Below are 16,979 nucleotides of genomic sequence, written 5' to 3'. Positions count from 1 at the left end.
AAATCCAAGCCAGTAATACAGTGCAGAGACAATACTGCTACATCGGAAAACTGTTTCTCTCAATGCCTAGTTTGTGGCTGGAAACAAGAACAAAATGTCCCAAAATGTTTCAAAACTGTTTCAACAATCTGAAAATAACCCTGCTGCATAGCTCCAGCAGTTTTCCAACATACACACTGTGTTTATTAGTAAATGTCAGAGCATTTGGGAACAGTTTCCTATATTGTCGCAGCAGTTTTCTCCACTCCTTTCTGGGGTACAGTTCCATGGGTGTTGCTCATATGATGGTACCTTGCTGAAGTGGCCTAAAGCCTGGACAGTGAATTTCAGCAGGCTACTCAAGTATAAGGTACATCCCAGGCTAGCTCAGTCCTGTCATCGCCTCACGTCCAAACACACACTTTCTAACAGGAGGCAGTAAATAGTGATCAGAAACAGGAATTGTGGGCATCAGTCTCCTCCCACCTATCAGGGCCTCACTGTCCTGTCTGAGGTTGGTTACGCAGCAGAGGGGAGATCAAAGTTAGGGCATTCTTTGGCTGTATAGGTCGTCTGTTTTATGAATAAACTTGCCAAGCCATTAAGAAGTGCACCCCCCCGCCCCCCCAATGCTTCCCCATGGAGCATCTGAAAACTGCCAAAAGTTGACTAAAACAAGAAGATACTGGAGAGGTGAGCAGCTTATAAAAACACCAGTGAATAGGAAAACACAGAATCTGAAAATCCCAATGCAAGAACATATAACACTTCCTAGTAAGGATGATGAAAACATTCAATCTGCGATTCCTTGCTGTGGCCTTAGTTCAGTAGCCAGTGGTACTCAGCTATTTTTAGGTCACATTCCTCAATTCCATCAAATTATTTCACCAACTCAGAACGCATCGCCTCCAGATGCAGATTGACCTGCAGACTCAGACAGCGTGTTTTCATTTCAACCACACACTTAGACTACAAACAGCTAACCATGTGATGAAATTAAAACAGAAAATATCTAAATTCGCAGGCCAACCTGCATCTGAAAGGGCAGGTTTACAGTTTGAAGGGATTCTATCAGTGCGTAAGGCTATTTATTTGCGTCTCGTTGACTCTGACATACTAATCAATGCACAACACGTTCCAAAGATGGTGTGGGTATACCTCGCTACCAAAATGTTTTCAATTCTACTTGGATAACTTTGAGCCGGTCTACAGCAGAAGCTTGGCTTGTCGAAGGCAAAAGCAATTTATCGATAATCTACCTTTTTACTGCCCCACTCTACACCCTGCCCCACTTACATCTTCCCACAATAAGGAACAATCGGCCAACATCCCCATTACTGATCACTCTCCAGTGACATCTACTGCAAAGTGCAACTACGTGGATTCAAGTGAGGGCTGGTTCAGATCTGGCTAATGATGCTCCCCCTCACGAAATATCCGAACAACACTCAGTGTCCAGACTCGCATGTAAAAACAGCCATTAGGGAAAGGTGAGAGAGTCTGCTGGCACCTGTGGAATCACATCCCAGTACGTTCTGAATTAGCAGCCTCTGGTAAAATGAGGATAAAAGACTGCAGGACCGGAAGCAGGCAGACAGGGAGGGTGCAGAGCTCAGAACACTGGGCCAGCAGCCCAATGCTTGCCATCAGTGAGCACTTCACAAATGATATGATCTCACTGAAATAGGTAGCGCAGTTTTAAGCACTACTGTCTGTTGTTTATGATAGATTGATTTGACTGTGGAAAGAGAATTGCCTATTTCAGATTTATTCAATAAATGTAATGATTTAAGTTAATCAATTAGGAACCTAGGAGTGACATCAGCATCTAAATGAAGGAGACAGATCCAGCCAATATACCAAGCTTGTTCAGAGAACACATTGTGCCTAATTATAAGGCTTATTCTATCATTTTAATTGTTTAGACAGGGTCCAGGCATGTACAATGTGTGCAAAATCAAATTGAACAAGTAAATCAGCACACATCTCAACCAGGCCCATTCTGCCATCTGGCACCGAATGATCAGGATGGCTCTGGGGGCTGGACTTTCCCTCCGGAGTCAGGACTGTTTCCAGGTGCTGAACCCGACCCCGGGGGCTGGGGGGGGGGGGGTGGGGAACAGTCACTCACTGGGATTTTTATAGGCAACTGCATCAAGACAGGTTCTGCATTCAATTAAGGGCAGTGAGTGGGCTCTTGAAGCTGGAGGGCTTAAGAGGAGCAGTCGGCTGCAATGGAAGGTAACTGAAGCCCACCTCCAGGCACCAAAACTGGTCCCCACCGGTGGAGGAAACTGCACAATGATTGGAAAATCCCAGTTGGCCTCCTTTAATTGGACTTAATAACGTCCTCCAGTAGCCTGATTGGCTAGCCATCACGTGCAAGCGGGTAGCCCTGCCAGCCCAATGCCACCTCCTCAAAAATGGCCTGGAGGAGGGGTAGAGCCAAGGAACTGGCACACTGGCCGACCGGACTAATTTTCGACCCCATCCGCCTCTAATCCCGACCCCGGGAGTGGGAATGTGCGTTAGTGGATAATCGATGTTAAAGGACATTTCCCCCACCCATATTTCCTCCCTTTCCCGTCTTTTAAATGAAGGTCCTAACCAAGCTTACTGACTGCAACCTCCACTATCAAAGAACAGTACAGCACAGGAACAGGCCATTCGGCCCTCCAAACCTGCGCCGATCTTGATGCCCGCCGAAACTAACACCTTCTGCACTTCCGGGGACCGTATCCCTCTATTCTCTTCCTATTCATGTATTTGTCAAGATGTCTCTTAAACGTCACTATCATATCTGCTTCCACCACCTCCCCTGGCAGCAAGTTCCAGGCACTCACCACCCTCTGTTTAAAAAACTTGCCTCGCACATCCCCTCTAAACTTTGCCCCTCGCACCTTAAACCTATGTCCCCTAGTAACTGACTCTTCCACCCTGGGAAAAAGCTTCTGACTATCCACTCTGTCCATGCCGCTCATAACTTTGTAAACCTCTATCATGTCGCCCCTCCACCTCCGTCGTTCCAGTGAAAACAATCTGAGTTTTTCCAACCTCTCCTCATAGCTAATGCCCTCCAGACCAGGCAACATCCTGGTAAACCTCCTCTGTACCCTCTCCAAAGGCTCCACGTCCTTCTGGTAGTGTGGCGACCAGAATTGCACGCAGTATTCTAAGTGTAGCCTAATTAAGATTCTGTACAGCTGCAACATGACTTGCCAATTTTTATACTCTATGCCCCAACCGATGAAGGCAAGCATGCCGTATGCCTTCCTGACTACCTTATCCACCTGCGTTGCCACTTTGTGACCTGTGGACCTGTACGCCCAGATCTCTCTGCCTGTCAATACTCCTAAGGGTTCTGCCATTTACTGTATACTTCCCACCTGCATTAGACCTTCCAAAATGCATTACCTCACATTTGTCCGGATTAAACTCCATCTGCCATTTCTCCGCCCAAGTCTCCAACCGATCTATATCCTGCTGTAACCTCTGACAATCCTCATCATTATCCGCAACTCCACCAACCTTTGTGTCGTCCGCAAACTTACTAATCAGACCAGCTACATTTTCCTCCAAATCATTTATATATACTACAAACAGCAAAGGTCCCAGCACTGATCCCTGCGGAACACCACTAGTCACATCCCTCCATTCAGAAAAACACCCATCCACTGTTCCCCTCTGTCTTCTGTGACTGAGCCAGTTCTGTATCCATCTTGCCAGCTCACCTCTGATCCCGTGTGACTTCACCTTTTGCACCAGTCTGCCATGCGGGACCTCGTCAAAGGCTTTCTAAAGTCCATATAGACAACATCCACCGCCCTTCCCTCATCAATCATCTTCGTCACTTCCTCAAAAAACTCAATCAAATTAGTAAGACACGACCTCCCCTTCACAAAACCATGCTGTCTCTCGCTAATAAGTTTGTTTGTTTCCAAATGGGAGTAAATCCTGTCCCGAAGAATCCTCTCTAATAGTTTCCCTAACACTGACATAAGGCTCACCGGCCTATAATTTCCTGGATTATCCTTACCACCCTTCTTAAACAAAGGCACAACATTGGCTATTCTCCAGTCCTCTGGGACCTCACCTGTAGCCAATGAGGATGCAAAGATTTCTGTCAAGGCCCCAGCAATTTCTTCCCTTGCCTCCCTCAGTATTCTAGGGTAGATCCCATCAGGCCCTGGGGACTTATCTACCTTAATGCTTTGCAAGACACCCAACACCTCCACCTTTTTGATAATGAGATGACTGAGACTATCTACACTCCCTTCCCTAGGCTCATCATCCACCAAGTCCTTCTCCTTGGTGAATACTGATGCAAAGTACTCATTTAGCACCTCGCCCATTTCCTCTGGCTCCATCTCTATCGAGGTCAAGACAGCAATGACCTGGAAACACCATCAACTTCAAATCACATCCCATCCTGACTTCGCCATAAACTGAGGTTCTATTATCATCACAGGGTCAGAGATCTGGAATTCCCCCCAATCAGCACTGTGGGAGCAACTTCACTCCACAACTGCCATAGTTCAGGGAGAAAGCCCACCACCAGATGAGTAATACATACCAGCCATGTAAGCATAATTACAAAAACGTCCGTCATCAGTGTTCTCAGGGTTGTACTGAAACCTAGTCCCCACCACAGAAATAAAAGCATTTACCCAAATACCACACAAGATCAGAAAAAGATGAAGATCATTTAATTCTTTAAACCTACAGCTCGGTTACACAGGGCATGTGATTTCCTCCTGATCTTTCTGCAAAACTTGTACTGACAGGAAATAAACCCCTTCAGTAACTCTATTGAGGTCATCCACAAAATGCACACACTTAAAGTCATGGTTCCGCTCTGTTACTTCAGGCTTTTGTCAAACATCCCCAGTGCCCAATACGTACAGCCAGATAAAAAGAAAGTTAATTACACAACGCTAAAAGTGAAAGCATTAAAAATTAGACATGCACAGTTAACAAACAAACATCTCCTTCTTGTATCATAGGGCACTCATTTCAACTTTCCTCCCTCATGGATGGCCCTTTCCAGCCTAGTTCTTTCAAACCAAATGTGACAATATATACAGCCTTTGCTGAAATACTGATGTACACTGCAGCTAAAGCTGGAGCCTTTGCTGATGAGATGAGATAACTCTCACTTAGACAAATATTTAATTTCTACATTAATGTGCAATTTTAGACTCACATCAGCCAATTTTCCAATTCCACACAGATTCAAAAATCCTCTTTACAATATATACTGTTCAACTCAACATTAGCCAAGAACATACAAAAAGCCGAGCTCTGATCGCCTGTTTCCACAAGTATCACAACTGACTCCAGCAGCCTCACCTGTAAGAGGGCTCACGGAACCCAACAGGCGGAGACTCCGGAAGGTGCAGGTACTAACTGCCTGCCCAAATGGCTATTCTTCACCTGAGGCTCAACAGTAAGCGTCAGCAAAGTAATGGACCATTTGGACATTACAATCCACTGTCCACACAGGTCACTGGACAGCAATGTGGAGAATGAACTCTGCTGATGTCCCTTCCTCTCTAACCCAAAGGTACTGGGACCAATAATAGCCCTGTGCTGCTCTGCCTAAGATCAGCTAACAACACAAGTCAAGGACTGAACTTGAACTGTTCACATCAGTACCACACAGTTCACTTAACATACACATCAGTTATTCTGCTAACAAGGTGCAATGGACTAATTCTATTCCATATGAGTGTTTGAGTGGCAGCTTGGCTCAGTGGTATCACTCTTGCCTCCGAGTCAGAAAATCAATCTCGGACTTAAGCACATAATTTAGGCTGACACTCCTGAGCAGTACTGAGGCAGCACTGCACTGTTGGAGGGCCGGTCTTGAGGCAGCGCTACACTGTCGGAGGGTCGGTACCGAGGGAGCACCGCACTGTCGGAGGGTCGGTACCGAGGGAGCACCGCACTGTCGGAGGGTCGGTACCGAGGGAGCACCGCACTGTCGGAGGGTCGGTACCGAGGGAGCACCGCACTGTCGGAGGGTCGGTACCGAGGGAGCACCGCACTGTCGGAGGGTCGGTACCGAGGGAGCACCGCACTGTCGGAGGGTCGGTACCGAGGGAGCACCGCACTGTCGGAGGGCCGGTACCGAGAGAGCACCGCACTGTCGGAGGGTCGGTACCGAGAGAGCACCGCACTGTCGGAGGGTCGGTACCGAGAGAGCACCGCACTGTCGGAGGGCCGGTACCAAGAGAGCACCGCACTGTCGGAGGGTCGGTACCGAGAGAGCACCGCACTGTCGGAGGGTCGGTACCGAGAGAGCACCGCACTGTCGGAGGGCCGGTACCGAGAGAGCACCGCACTGTCGGAGGGTCGGTACCGAGAGAGCACCGCACTGTCGGAGGGTCGGTACCGAGAGAGCAACGCACTGTCGGAGGGCCGGTACCGAGAGAGCAACGCACTGTCGGAGGGCCGGTACCGAGAGAGCACCGCACTGTCGGAGGGTCGGTACCGAGAGAGCACCGCACTGTCGGAGGGTCGGTACCGAGAGAGCACCGCACTGTCGGAGGGTCAGTACCGAGAGAGCCCCGCACTGTCGGAGGGTCAGTACCGAGAGAGCACCGCACTGTCGGAGGGTCAGTACCGAGAGAGCCCCGCACTGTCGGAGGGTCAGTACCGAAAGAGCACCGCACTGTCGGAGGGTCAGTACCGAGAGAGCCCCGCACTGTCGGAGGGCTGGTATCAAGGTTCCATTCTTTTGGATGTGGTGTAAAGGTGAAGTCCATCTTCTTGCTCAGGCGATTTTAAATGACAATACATGAAGAAAAGCAGGGGGGTCTCTAGGTATCCTGACCAACACCACAGTTTAACTGACCAATTAACTCATTGCTATTTGTGGGGTCTTGCTGGGTGCAAATTCTACTTTCTCAAGTACAAGATCTTTAGCCCATCTATCCAAGTATTCCCTTGGAGCATTTCTAATAACCCCAAATTCTAGCTATTTACAAGAATCTGCTGAGTTCCTGCTTGAAACCCACTAAGGTTTCTTGTTCCACTGCCCATGTCAGTAATCTATTCCACACACTGTTCAAATAAAAAGACTTCCCTCTGTATTTCCTGCTGTCTTTTGTTGTTGCGCGTAACAGTAACTACACTTCCAAAGTAATTAAGTGAAGTACTTTGGGATGCACCAAGGAAGTGTGCGGCACACCATGAAAACAATTCCTTTCTTTAGTTTGACTGAAACGCTTTAGGTTGCATGCTTGATAGAGGTACAGATGTTGAGAGCTGCTTGGGAGATTCAGTCCAGGAGGGGCTCAATAATTTACAGTATGACTCACCAGGAAAAATGTGGATGGTTTTACTCAAACAATTGGCAGCCAGACACGTTTCTGTTTGTAATTTAACTGCAACAAACCAGGCATGTGGAAACTTGTCACATTTATTACTCATTCATTCCTACGTACCAAAGGCCAAGTACAGACATTTTCTTATAGCTTTCAGTACCTTATCTGAATAACAATTGTTCCACAAATGTCTGTCTGTCATGCAACACTGCCAGTACTCAGAAGAAAAACGAGCAATACTGAGACAATTACATTTCCAGATGAACCAGGCATTATTCTGTAATGTTTGATAGTACAGGTAAGGTATCACTTCAGTAAAGTTAGACACAACTTTCTTTATTCATTGTGACCCAAGTAAAAATCCCATTGTTATCTTATAAACCAGACTAGCTGTAAACAAGCATTATGTTAAATACGCTATTTAATGTGCCTCGCTTGGTAGTATTCTTGCCTCTTCCTCTCTCGGAATTGATCATAATGTAGGCTAATAATCTAAAGCAGAACTGAGGGAGTCATCCATTGCGGGAGTTGCTGGTGTTCAGATGAAAAAATGTGACTGGCTACAATCACTGAACTTTAGAAATAACCCACTGTACTCAAAGCAAATGGGAGTTTCTGAAAGGTGTGCGAAGGCACTACATAAATGCAAGTCTTTGTTTAAGCATTCTGCCTGCCTAATACTTTTGCTGAATTTCCAAATGAAACAATAAATGAATTGCTCATTTTGCAGGCTCTTTCAGGTATGACTGGTATCTGACCTGTCTACCTCAACAGTTGCACTGTTTGCAGCTAACTAATGCAAATAGCCACTATTTGGCTTGACGGGACTCATCCAAGTAATTCCTTCCTTCAATGGTAGGTAGCTCATCTGTCTGCCTACGAGCTGGGAACCTGGCTTGTATTCCCTGAATTTAGATGGTTGAGGGATGATCTATGTGAGATAGTCAAAATAATAATGGAATAAATAGGATAAGAAACAGAAATTATTTTCTCTGGTGAGGGAAGCTAGAACAAGAGGGTACAATGTTAAAATTAAAGCTAGGCCATCTAGCAGTGAAATTATGAAGCACTTCTTCACAAAGCTAGTGGGAAGCTACAACTGTCTCACCCCAAAAAAGACTGTGGATGCTGGAGTCAATTGAAATGATCAAGACTAAGATCAAAAGATCTTTGTTAGGTAGGATATCGAGGGATACGAGGCAAAAGCAGGTAAATGAGTTGAGGTACAGATCAGCAATGATCTAATTGGTGGAACAGGCTTGAGCGGCTGAAAGACCCTGCTCCTATATTTCCGATAACTTTAACTTATTAACCAACAAACTAAATGTTTTCATGCAGAAACCACAAAAGGCACAATGGCATTAGTGAGAGTGAGTATGTGGGTCACAACACCTTACACACTTGAATTACTATGTTAAAATCAGCCTGATGTACACATTTAAATCTGACCACAAGCCAGGAACATTGATAACCTAAAAGTACAGACACTGAACTCTGTGTAAGAGAGCCTACATCCCAGATTGTACTTTAACACAATAATAGATAATAAACTTTACTGACTCCAAGCATTAATTCCTTATAATCAGCACTAAGATAGACAGCTGGCACTGACTGTATTCAGAAATTCCTAGTAATATTCTTATAATGATTAAGCAGGGATCACACACAGTGCTCTTAAGCTGAGCCTTGTCTTCAGCTGTTCAGCACACAGTTGACATTTCAGTTAAGTGTTTGCTGATGGTTCCAAGGTTTGATCCTTGGTCTGCATTGTTAGCCCACCTTCACCAGGGCAGGGTAGGGGCACGGCAAACATTTCAACAGCTCAGGTCTAAGAGAGGGAAAAATCAACCTGGATATCTGCTCCCAGTCATTATCTAGCTACCCCTTGCTGATGAAGGGTCGCAGACCTGATGCATGCCAGACCTGCTGAGTATTCGCAGCACTTTCCGCTTTTATTACCCCTTGCTGTAAGTGTAAATGCATGAACATCAGGAGAAACAGGACTGGACCTAGCTGTGATGCCCCCCATGATAAAACAGCCTGCCTTCAATCAGTGCCTAGGCTGACACCTAAAGATTAGTCACTTGGGTGAGGTACAGCAGAGTGGTTGGCACCAGTGGAACTGAACGCCAGCAAGAATCTATGCCTTCAGGACAGGAGGAAGAAAATTGGCAAAACAAATGCATTTGAATCACAACAGCAGGCTAGGTGAATACATGATGTAGGCAGCCGATTACATTGACTACCTTCACCAGGTATTCAGACACATTAATAAAATCCCGAGCAGCGAGTCTGGACATGAATACAGTTGACAGCATTGACTCCAGAATGGAGCCAAGCATTTCTTCATAGGAATAAGTGCAGATGATTTATGTTGATGCTGTCATCTCAAGTTAAGGTTCAGTCAGGGGAAGAAAGAAAATTACAAAGTGCAGCCATCCCAATTCAAAAACACTTCAATAAAGTCTAACTTGGAAAATTTATATCTGCATACCTCAAACAGAACTATAAGCTCTGAAACCTCCATGTACTGTGGGGGATAACCTCAACTCCCAGGATATCAACCACATCACCACAAATAAATTTCAGCTCTTCACTTATTTAATTTTCCTCTATGTAAAGCAATCCTTTGTTGAAACAGTAACATTAGTTAGTGACTAAGTAAGTAGAATAGTACATGGGTTACAGTGTGTTCAGTGTTTAAAAGAAGCTGGATGGAGATCAGTTATAACTTTGTTGGTCAATCATTTTGCAGCTTGTCTCACTTGATGTTTAAAGGCTCAAAGATCTATGGCAGTTTTTCACAGGCTCCAATCATTACAATTTTTTTTATATTCAATGGAAATAGAGAAAAGCAGGTACGCACTTCAAGCAGACAGGCCAGTCTGCTATACATGTCCAGCAGACATAGAAAGAAAAACATAAGTAAAACTAAAAGTGGTTAGAATCACTAACCAGCAAAAAGAGGAATTATGCCAAGGATCTGCCAATTGTTAAAATAAGAGAAAGAAGGAATTTCTTTCAAAAATGGAACGAATGTATAGGAAAAAGTCAATTTAACATCTGTTTATACCCTGATAGAATACAATCCTTACTGGTCAGTGGTATGTGCCAACTCACTCTTAGATTTAGGAACATTCAGATATTAATGCAAACCAGGGAATGCTCATGTGGCCTTTTATTTTTGCGGATATGATATGGATTTGTTAGAAAATGTAAACCATTATGAATGTTTGTCATGTTATTTCTATTACAAAATGAGCAGGCATGCTTGTGAAAATTTAGCTCCATGACATGTTCTCAATTTTCACTGATAGGGACTGAGTCTCTTTCCATTTGGGTTGGGTGCACGCATGTCACTGTTTAAAAATAAATCATGAATTGTTTTGATAGAGTAAATAAGGAGAAATTGTTTCCAGTGGCAGAAGGGTCGATAACCAGAGGGCACAGATTGAAGGTATAAGAACTAGAGGGGACACGAGGTTTTTGTTGTCACACAGTGAGTTGTTGTGATCTGGAATGTGCTGCCTGAAAGAGCAGCGGAAGCAGATTCAATAGTAACTTTCACAAGGCAATGGGATAATTGCATGAAGGGGAATGTTTTGCAGGGCTACGGAGAGCAGGGAATGGGATCAATTGGATAGTTCTAGCAAAGAGGCAACATAGGTACGATGGGCTGAATGGCCTTATTCTGTATCATTCTATGTTTAACAAGCTCTGCAATCTGCCTCACTCATTTTGATCAGTCTGGGAGCCGGAGCCTGGGCCAGGGGGCTCGGGGCTGGAGCCAGCGGATGGAGCCTGGTCTTGGGGGCTGGAGTCTGGTCCAGAGGCTGGGGGCTGGAGCCAGTGGCTAGAGTGTGGTCCTGGGGGCTGGAGCCTGGTCCTGGGGGCTTGGGTTTGGTCCTGGGGGCTGGAGCCTGGTCCTGGGGGCTTGGGTTTGGTCCTGGGGGCTGGAGCCTGGTCCTGGGGGCTTGGGTTTGGTCCTGGGGGCTGGAGCCTGGTCCTGGGGGCTGGAGTTTGGTCCTGGGGGCTGGAGCCTGGTCCTGGGGGCTTGGGTTTGGTCCTGGGGGCTGGGAAGCCGCTGCCGTTCTCACCATGTGGGTCCCACTCCCAGAATTTAACACGAGCTGGGCGTTGCCGCTTTAAGCGCCCGTTTCTCCCACCCTACTAACGGATGAAGAGTCACTAACCGTGCGACTGCAGCTCGCTGCTCCCCATGGCCGCCTCCCGCTGCCGCTCCCGCTCCCGCTCCCGCTGCCGCCACTTCACATCAACAGCCGGGATTTGGCGTCTCCTCAGGACCCGCGCTGCCGCCCTTCACCCGCACTCTCACTTGGGCGGGACCCCGCTGCTAGACTGACAGGCCGGCTAACCAATCGGCATAGAGGGGCGGGCCAGTCGGCAGTACCGGCGGCTAAGATAACCAATAAAAACTCCAATATTAACCCATCGTGCTGACTGACATGCCTATTACCCAATCAGCATATAGAGGCGGGCTGCCCAGCGCTCATACAATCCGTTACACTGATGGAATGTGTTCCCTGGCTTCATGTCAAATAGCAGAGCCGCATCTTCTACTCAGAGCTGTGTAAAAAAAATACACTGCTATAATAATCTTCACTCAAATACTGATTAACGTTGTCAATAAATCAGTATTATAAGAGCACAAAGGAGGCCATTTGGCCCATTGTGCCCGGGCCAGCCCTTTGCTAGAGCTGTCCAATTAATCCCACTCCCCTGTTCTTTCCCCAGACACTGAAAAACTTTCATTTTCAAGTATTTATTCAATTCTCTTTTGAAAGTTTTTGTTAAATCTGCTTCCATCCTTTCAGGCTTCGCATTCCAGATGGTAACAGCTCTCCACATAAAAAAATTCTAATCTCCCCTCTGGTTCGTTGCCAATTATCTTCCAACTGTGTCCTCTTGTTACCGATTCTCCTGCCACTGGAAAGTTTCTCCTATTTATTCTGATCAAAATCATTCATGATTTTGAACACTCCCATTAAATTTCCCTTTCACCTTCTCTGCTCTAAGGAGAGCAACCCCAGCTTCTCCAGGCTCCACATAACTGAAATCCCTCGTCCTGGGTACCATTCTAGTAAATCTCCTCTGCACCTTCTTCAAAGGCTTGACATCCTTCCTAAAGTGTTATGCCTAGAAATGGACACAATCCTCCCACTGGGGCCCAACCAATGTTTTATAGAGTTTTAGCAAAACATCCTTGCTTTTTTACTCGATATTTATAAAACTAAGGATCCTATATGCTTTTTAACAGCCTTCTCAACTTGTTCTGCCACCTTCAAAGAAATTAGGTTCTTGTGTACTGATGCTGTGTAATGTTTACTGACAACTCCCTTTCATCCCTGCACTGAAATGTTAATTACAAATCACACAAGAGAGACTGTGAGAATGGCTTTGAGCTGAAAAAGAGGATAACAGAATCTACGCTATTGCCTGCTAATGTCAAAAAATATGGTGTATAAACTTGCTACTTTGGTTAGGGCCAATGGTGAGTCCATTGGATGACCATCAGACATCTATTTATACAGGAAGAACAGAAGAAATTATTCAGAAAGGAACTGCTGGTTACAAAAATGCTCAAAACAGGGTTAGATGTTTCCGAAGCTATTTAGGTGTTTATGTTGCCAGAAATCAAGCATGATCTCACAAACCAAGTAGCCTGGTTTGTTTGGAATTTCAGTGTTGCCAGTTGATTTAAACTTTCTGAGAACTGCTTCCTGAGCTGCTGATATTAATTTCAGTGATTTCTATATCTTTTGCCACAGAATACCTTCCAACTCAGGGACAACCTCCATAGTTGTATACTCAGAGATTCTGTATGAATAACTTTTTTTTTATTCGTTCGTGCAATGTGGGCGTCACTGGCTAGGCCAACATTTATTGCTCATCCATAACTCCCCTTGAGAAGGTGGTGGTAGGCTGCCTTCTTGAACCGCTGCAGTCCTTGAGGGTGTAGGTACACCAACAGTATGGTTAGGAAGGACGTTCCAGGATTTTGACCCAGCAACAGTGAAGGAATGATGATATAGTTCCAAGTCAGGATGATGTGTGATTTGGAGGGGCACTTGCAGGTGGTGGTGTTCCCATGCATCTGCTGCCTTTATCCTTCTAGGTGGTAGAGGTCGTGTGTTTGGAAGGTGCTGTCGAAGAAGCCTTGGTGAGTTGCTGCAGTGCATCTTGCAGATGGTACACACTGCTGTCACTGTGCATCAGTGGTGGAGGGAATGAATGTTGAAGGTGGTCGCTGGAGTGCCAATCAAGTGGGCTGCTTTGTCCTGGATGGTGTCGAGCTTCTTGAGTGTTGTTGGAGCTTATGCCTTTTAGATGGTGGACAGGCTTTGGGGAACAGGAAGTGAGTTCCTCGCCGCAGAATTCCAAGCCTCTGACCTGCTCTTGTAGCCACAGCATTTATGTGAGGGGTCCAGTTCAGTTTCTGGTCCATGGTAACCCTCAGGATGTTGGAGATAGTCATTGCCTGGCACTTGTGTGGCGCGAATGTTACTTACCACTTATCCGCCCAAGCCTGAATGTTGTTCAGGTCTTGCTGCATCTGGACACGGGCTGCTTCAGTATCTGAGGAGTTGCGAATGGTGCTGAACATTGTGCAATCATCAGCAAACATCCCCACTTCTGACCTTATGATGGAGGGAAGGTCATTGATGAAGCAACTGAAGATGGTTGGGTGTAGGACATTACCCTGAGGAACTCATGCACTGATGTTCTGGAACTGAGATGTTTGACCCCAACAACCACAACCATCCTCCTTTGTGCTAGGTATGACTCCAACCAGCGGACAGGTTTCCCCGATTCCCATTGACTCCAGTTTTGCTAGGGGTCCTTGAGGCCATACTCGGTCAAATGCTGCATTGATGTCAAGGGCGGTCACTGGAGCTCAGCTCTTTTGTCCATATTTGAACCAAGACTGTAATGAGGTCAGGAGCTGAGTGGCCCTGGAAGAACCCAAACTGAGCATCAATGAGCAGGTTATTGCTGAGAAAATGCAGCTTGATAGCACTGTCGATGACTCCTTCCATCACTTTGCTAATGATTGAGAGTAAACAGATAGGCCGGAATTTTACGCCACCACAGCGGGTCGGATGGTGGCGTGGGGGCGGCGTATAATTGAGTGGCAGGCTCCGGGAGGCCTACCTGCCCCGATTCCGCCTCCGAACAAGTTTACGGAGGTCAGGCAGGGGTGTGGGGAGTGGGAAACGGCCAGCCCGCCTGAGGCCAATCAAGACCCTTAAGTGGCCACTTAACGGCCACTTAAGGGCCCTTGCCCGCCTCCACGGGTATTTTACCCATGGCAAGCGGGTGTGCTGGGGACATGAAAGGCTGCCTAGCGATAGCTGCCAGCCTTTCCGCGCCCCGGGGGGAGGGGGGGCATGGCAGTCAAGCACAGGGTACTCGATTGAGGGACGCCCCCGCCTCCCAACCCACCCCCGGAATCCAAGATGCCCCCCCCCCCCCCAAACGACCACCCTAGCCTCACGAGGGCATGACCGATCTCCCTGGTGAAGCAACCCAAACTTACCCACTCTCTCGGGTCCATGGCGTCGGCTGGTCTGCAGTCCCAGCAGTGGCCACTGCTCCCGGTGGCGCTGCTGAGAATAAGAGCTTCTGGCCCGCTGATTGGCTGGCAGCTCACTGAGGCGGGACCTCCTCCCTCAAGCGCGTGGAAGTCCCGCCTCGGGACAATTAAAGCCTGGGAATCTGTAAAATACGGGACAGATCCCCAGGCTGGGCGGAAGCGGGTTTGTCACCGACATTTACGTCGGAGTCTGGCTCCCGTCCACCCACTGTAAAATTGTGGCCATAGGGTGGCAATTGGCTGGGTTGGATTTGTCCTGATTTTAGTGTGCAGGACATACCTGGGCAATTTTCCACATTGCCGGGTAGATGTCAGTGTTGTCGCTGCACTGGAACAGCTTGGCTAGGGGCGCGGCTAGTTCTGGAGCACAAGTCTTCAGTACTATTTCCTCAACTTCTCTATCTCCAACTCTGGTGATAGGCTGTCTACTAATATCCATTATAGGCCCACTGACTCCCACAGTTACCTCGACTACACTTCTTCACACCCTGCCTCCTGTAAGGACTCTATTCCATTCTCCCAGTTTCTCCATCTTCAACGCATCTGCTCTGATGATGCTACCTTCCATGACAGCGCTTCTGATATGTCTTCCTTTTTCCTCAACCGAGGATTCCCCCCCACTGTGGTTGACAGGGCCCTCAACCGTGTCCGGCCCATTTCCTGCACCTCTACCCTCACCCCTTCCCCTCCCTCCCAGAACAGTGACAGGGTTCCCCTTGTCCTCACTTTCCACTCCATCAGCCTCCACATCCAAAGGATCATCCTCCACCATTTCCACCACCTCCAGCGTGATGCCACTACCAAGCGCATCTTCCCCTCCCTTCCCCTGTCAGCATTCCGAAGGGATCATTCCCTCCGTGATACCCTGGTCCATTCCTCCATTACCCCCACCACCTCATCCCCTTCCCATGCCACCTTCTCCTGCAATCGCAGGAGGTGTAATACCTGCCCATTTACCTCCTCTCTCCTCACTATCCCAGGCCCCAAATACTCCTTTCAGGTGAAGCAGCGATTTACTTGTACTTCTTTCAATGTAGTATACTGTATTTGCTGCTCACAATGTGGTCTCCTCTACATTGGGGATACCAAACGCAGACTGGGTGACTGCTTTGCGGAACTCCTCCGCTCAGTCTGTAAACATGACCGCGAGCTTCTGGTTGCTGGCCATTTCAGCACTCCCCCCTGCTCTCATGCTCACATCTCTGTCCTGGGATTGCTGCAGTATTCCAGTGAACATCAACGCAAGCTCGAGGAACAGCATCTCATTTACCGATTAGGCACACTACCGCCTGCCGGACTGAACATTGAGTTCAATAATTTCAGAGCATGACGGGCTCCATTTTACTTTTATTTTCAGTAATTTTTTTCTTTTTCCTTTTTTAAAATATTTTTTTGTGTTTATTTTATTTTATTTCATCTTAGTTTGTTCAGTTTGCTTACCCACTTTTTTTCATGTTTGCACTTGCTGCTGTTCAATATTCAGTGAATTAACACCTAATCTGTACTAATGCTTTGTCTTTCAACACACCATTAACATATTGTTTGCCTTTGCTCCACGACCTTCTGGTCAGCTGTTCTGTGACCTTGTCCTATTTACACCTTCTCCTTTGTTATCTCTTGCTCCACCCCCGCATTACTTGCTTATAACCTTTTACATTTCTAATATTTGCTAGTTCTGAAGAAGGGTCACTGACCTGAAACGTTAACTCTGCTTCTCTCTCCACAGATGCTGCCAGACCTGCTGAGTATTTCCAGCATTTGTTGTTTTGATTTCTTCAGTACTATTGCCGGAATGTTGTCAGGGCCCATAGCCTTTGCAGTATCCAATGCATTCAGCTGTCTCTTGATATCACACGGAGTGACACAGATTGGCTGAAGACTGGCATCTGTGATACTGGAGACCTCAGGAGGAGGCTGAGATGGATCATCCACTTGGCACTTCTGGTTGAAGATGGATGCAAATGCTTCAACTTTATCTACTGCAGTGATGTACTGTGCTGCCCCATCATTCAGGATGGGGATATTTGTGGAGCCTTCTCCTCCTGTTAGTTGTTTAA

General features: G+C 46.9%; 1 protein-coding gene across 2 annotated transcripts in view; it reads right to left on the bottom strand.

The window, feature by feature from the left end:
* Positions 1–11,667, bottom strand: part of slc44a2 (solute carrier family 44 member 2 (CTL2 blood group)) — a 102,484-nt gene extending 90,817 nt beyond the window's left edge. Inside the window, exon 1 of one of the 2 annotated variants that reach the window (XM_068021348.1) lies at positions 11,501–11,667. In XM_068021348.1, coding sequence (XP_067877449.1) covers positions 11,501–11,528 — 28 coding nt within the window. In that variant the 5' untranslated portion in view covers positions 11,529–11,667. Of the gene's footprint in view, positions 1–4,552; positions 4,585–11,500 lie in introns of those variants that run through there. The other variant, XM_068021350.1, reaches the window with a different exon arrangement.
* Positions 11,668–16,979: the final 5,312 nt, after the last annotated feature.

Source organism: Heterodontus francisci, chromosome 43 (assembly GCF_036365525.1).
Source record: "Heterodontus francisci isolate sHetFra1 chromosome 43, sHetFra1.hap1, whole genome shotgun sequence".
NCBI classification, from domain to species: Eukaryota; Metazoa; Chordata; class Chondrichthyes; order Heterodontiformes; family Heterodontidae; genus Heterodontus; species Heterodontus francisci.
This window is presented reverse-complemented; position numbering and strand designations above follow the sequence as displayed.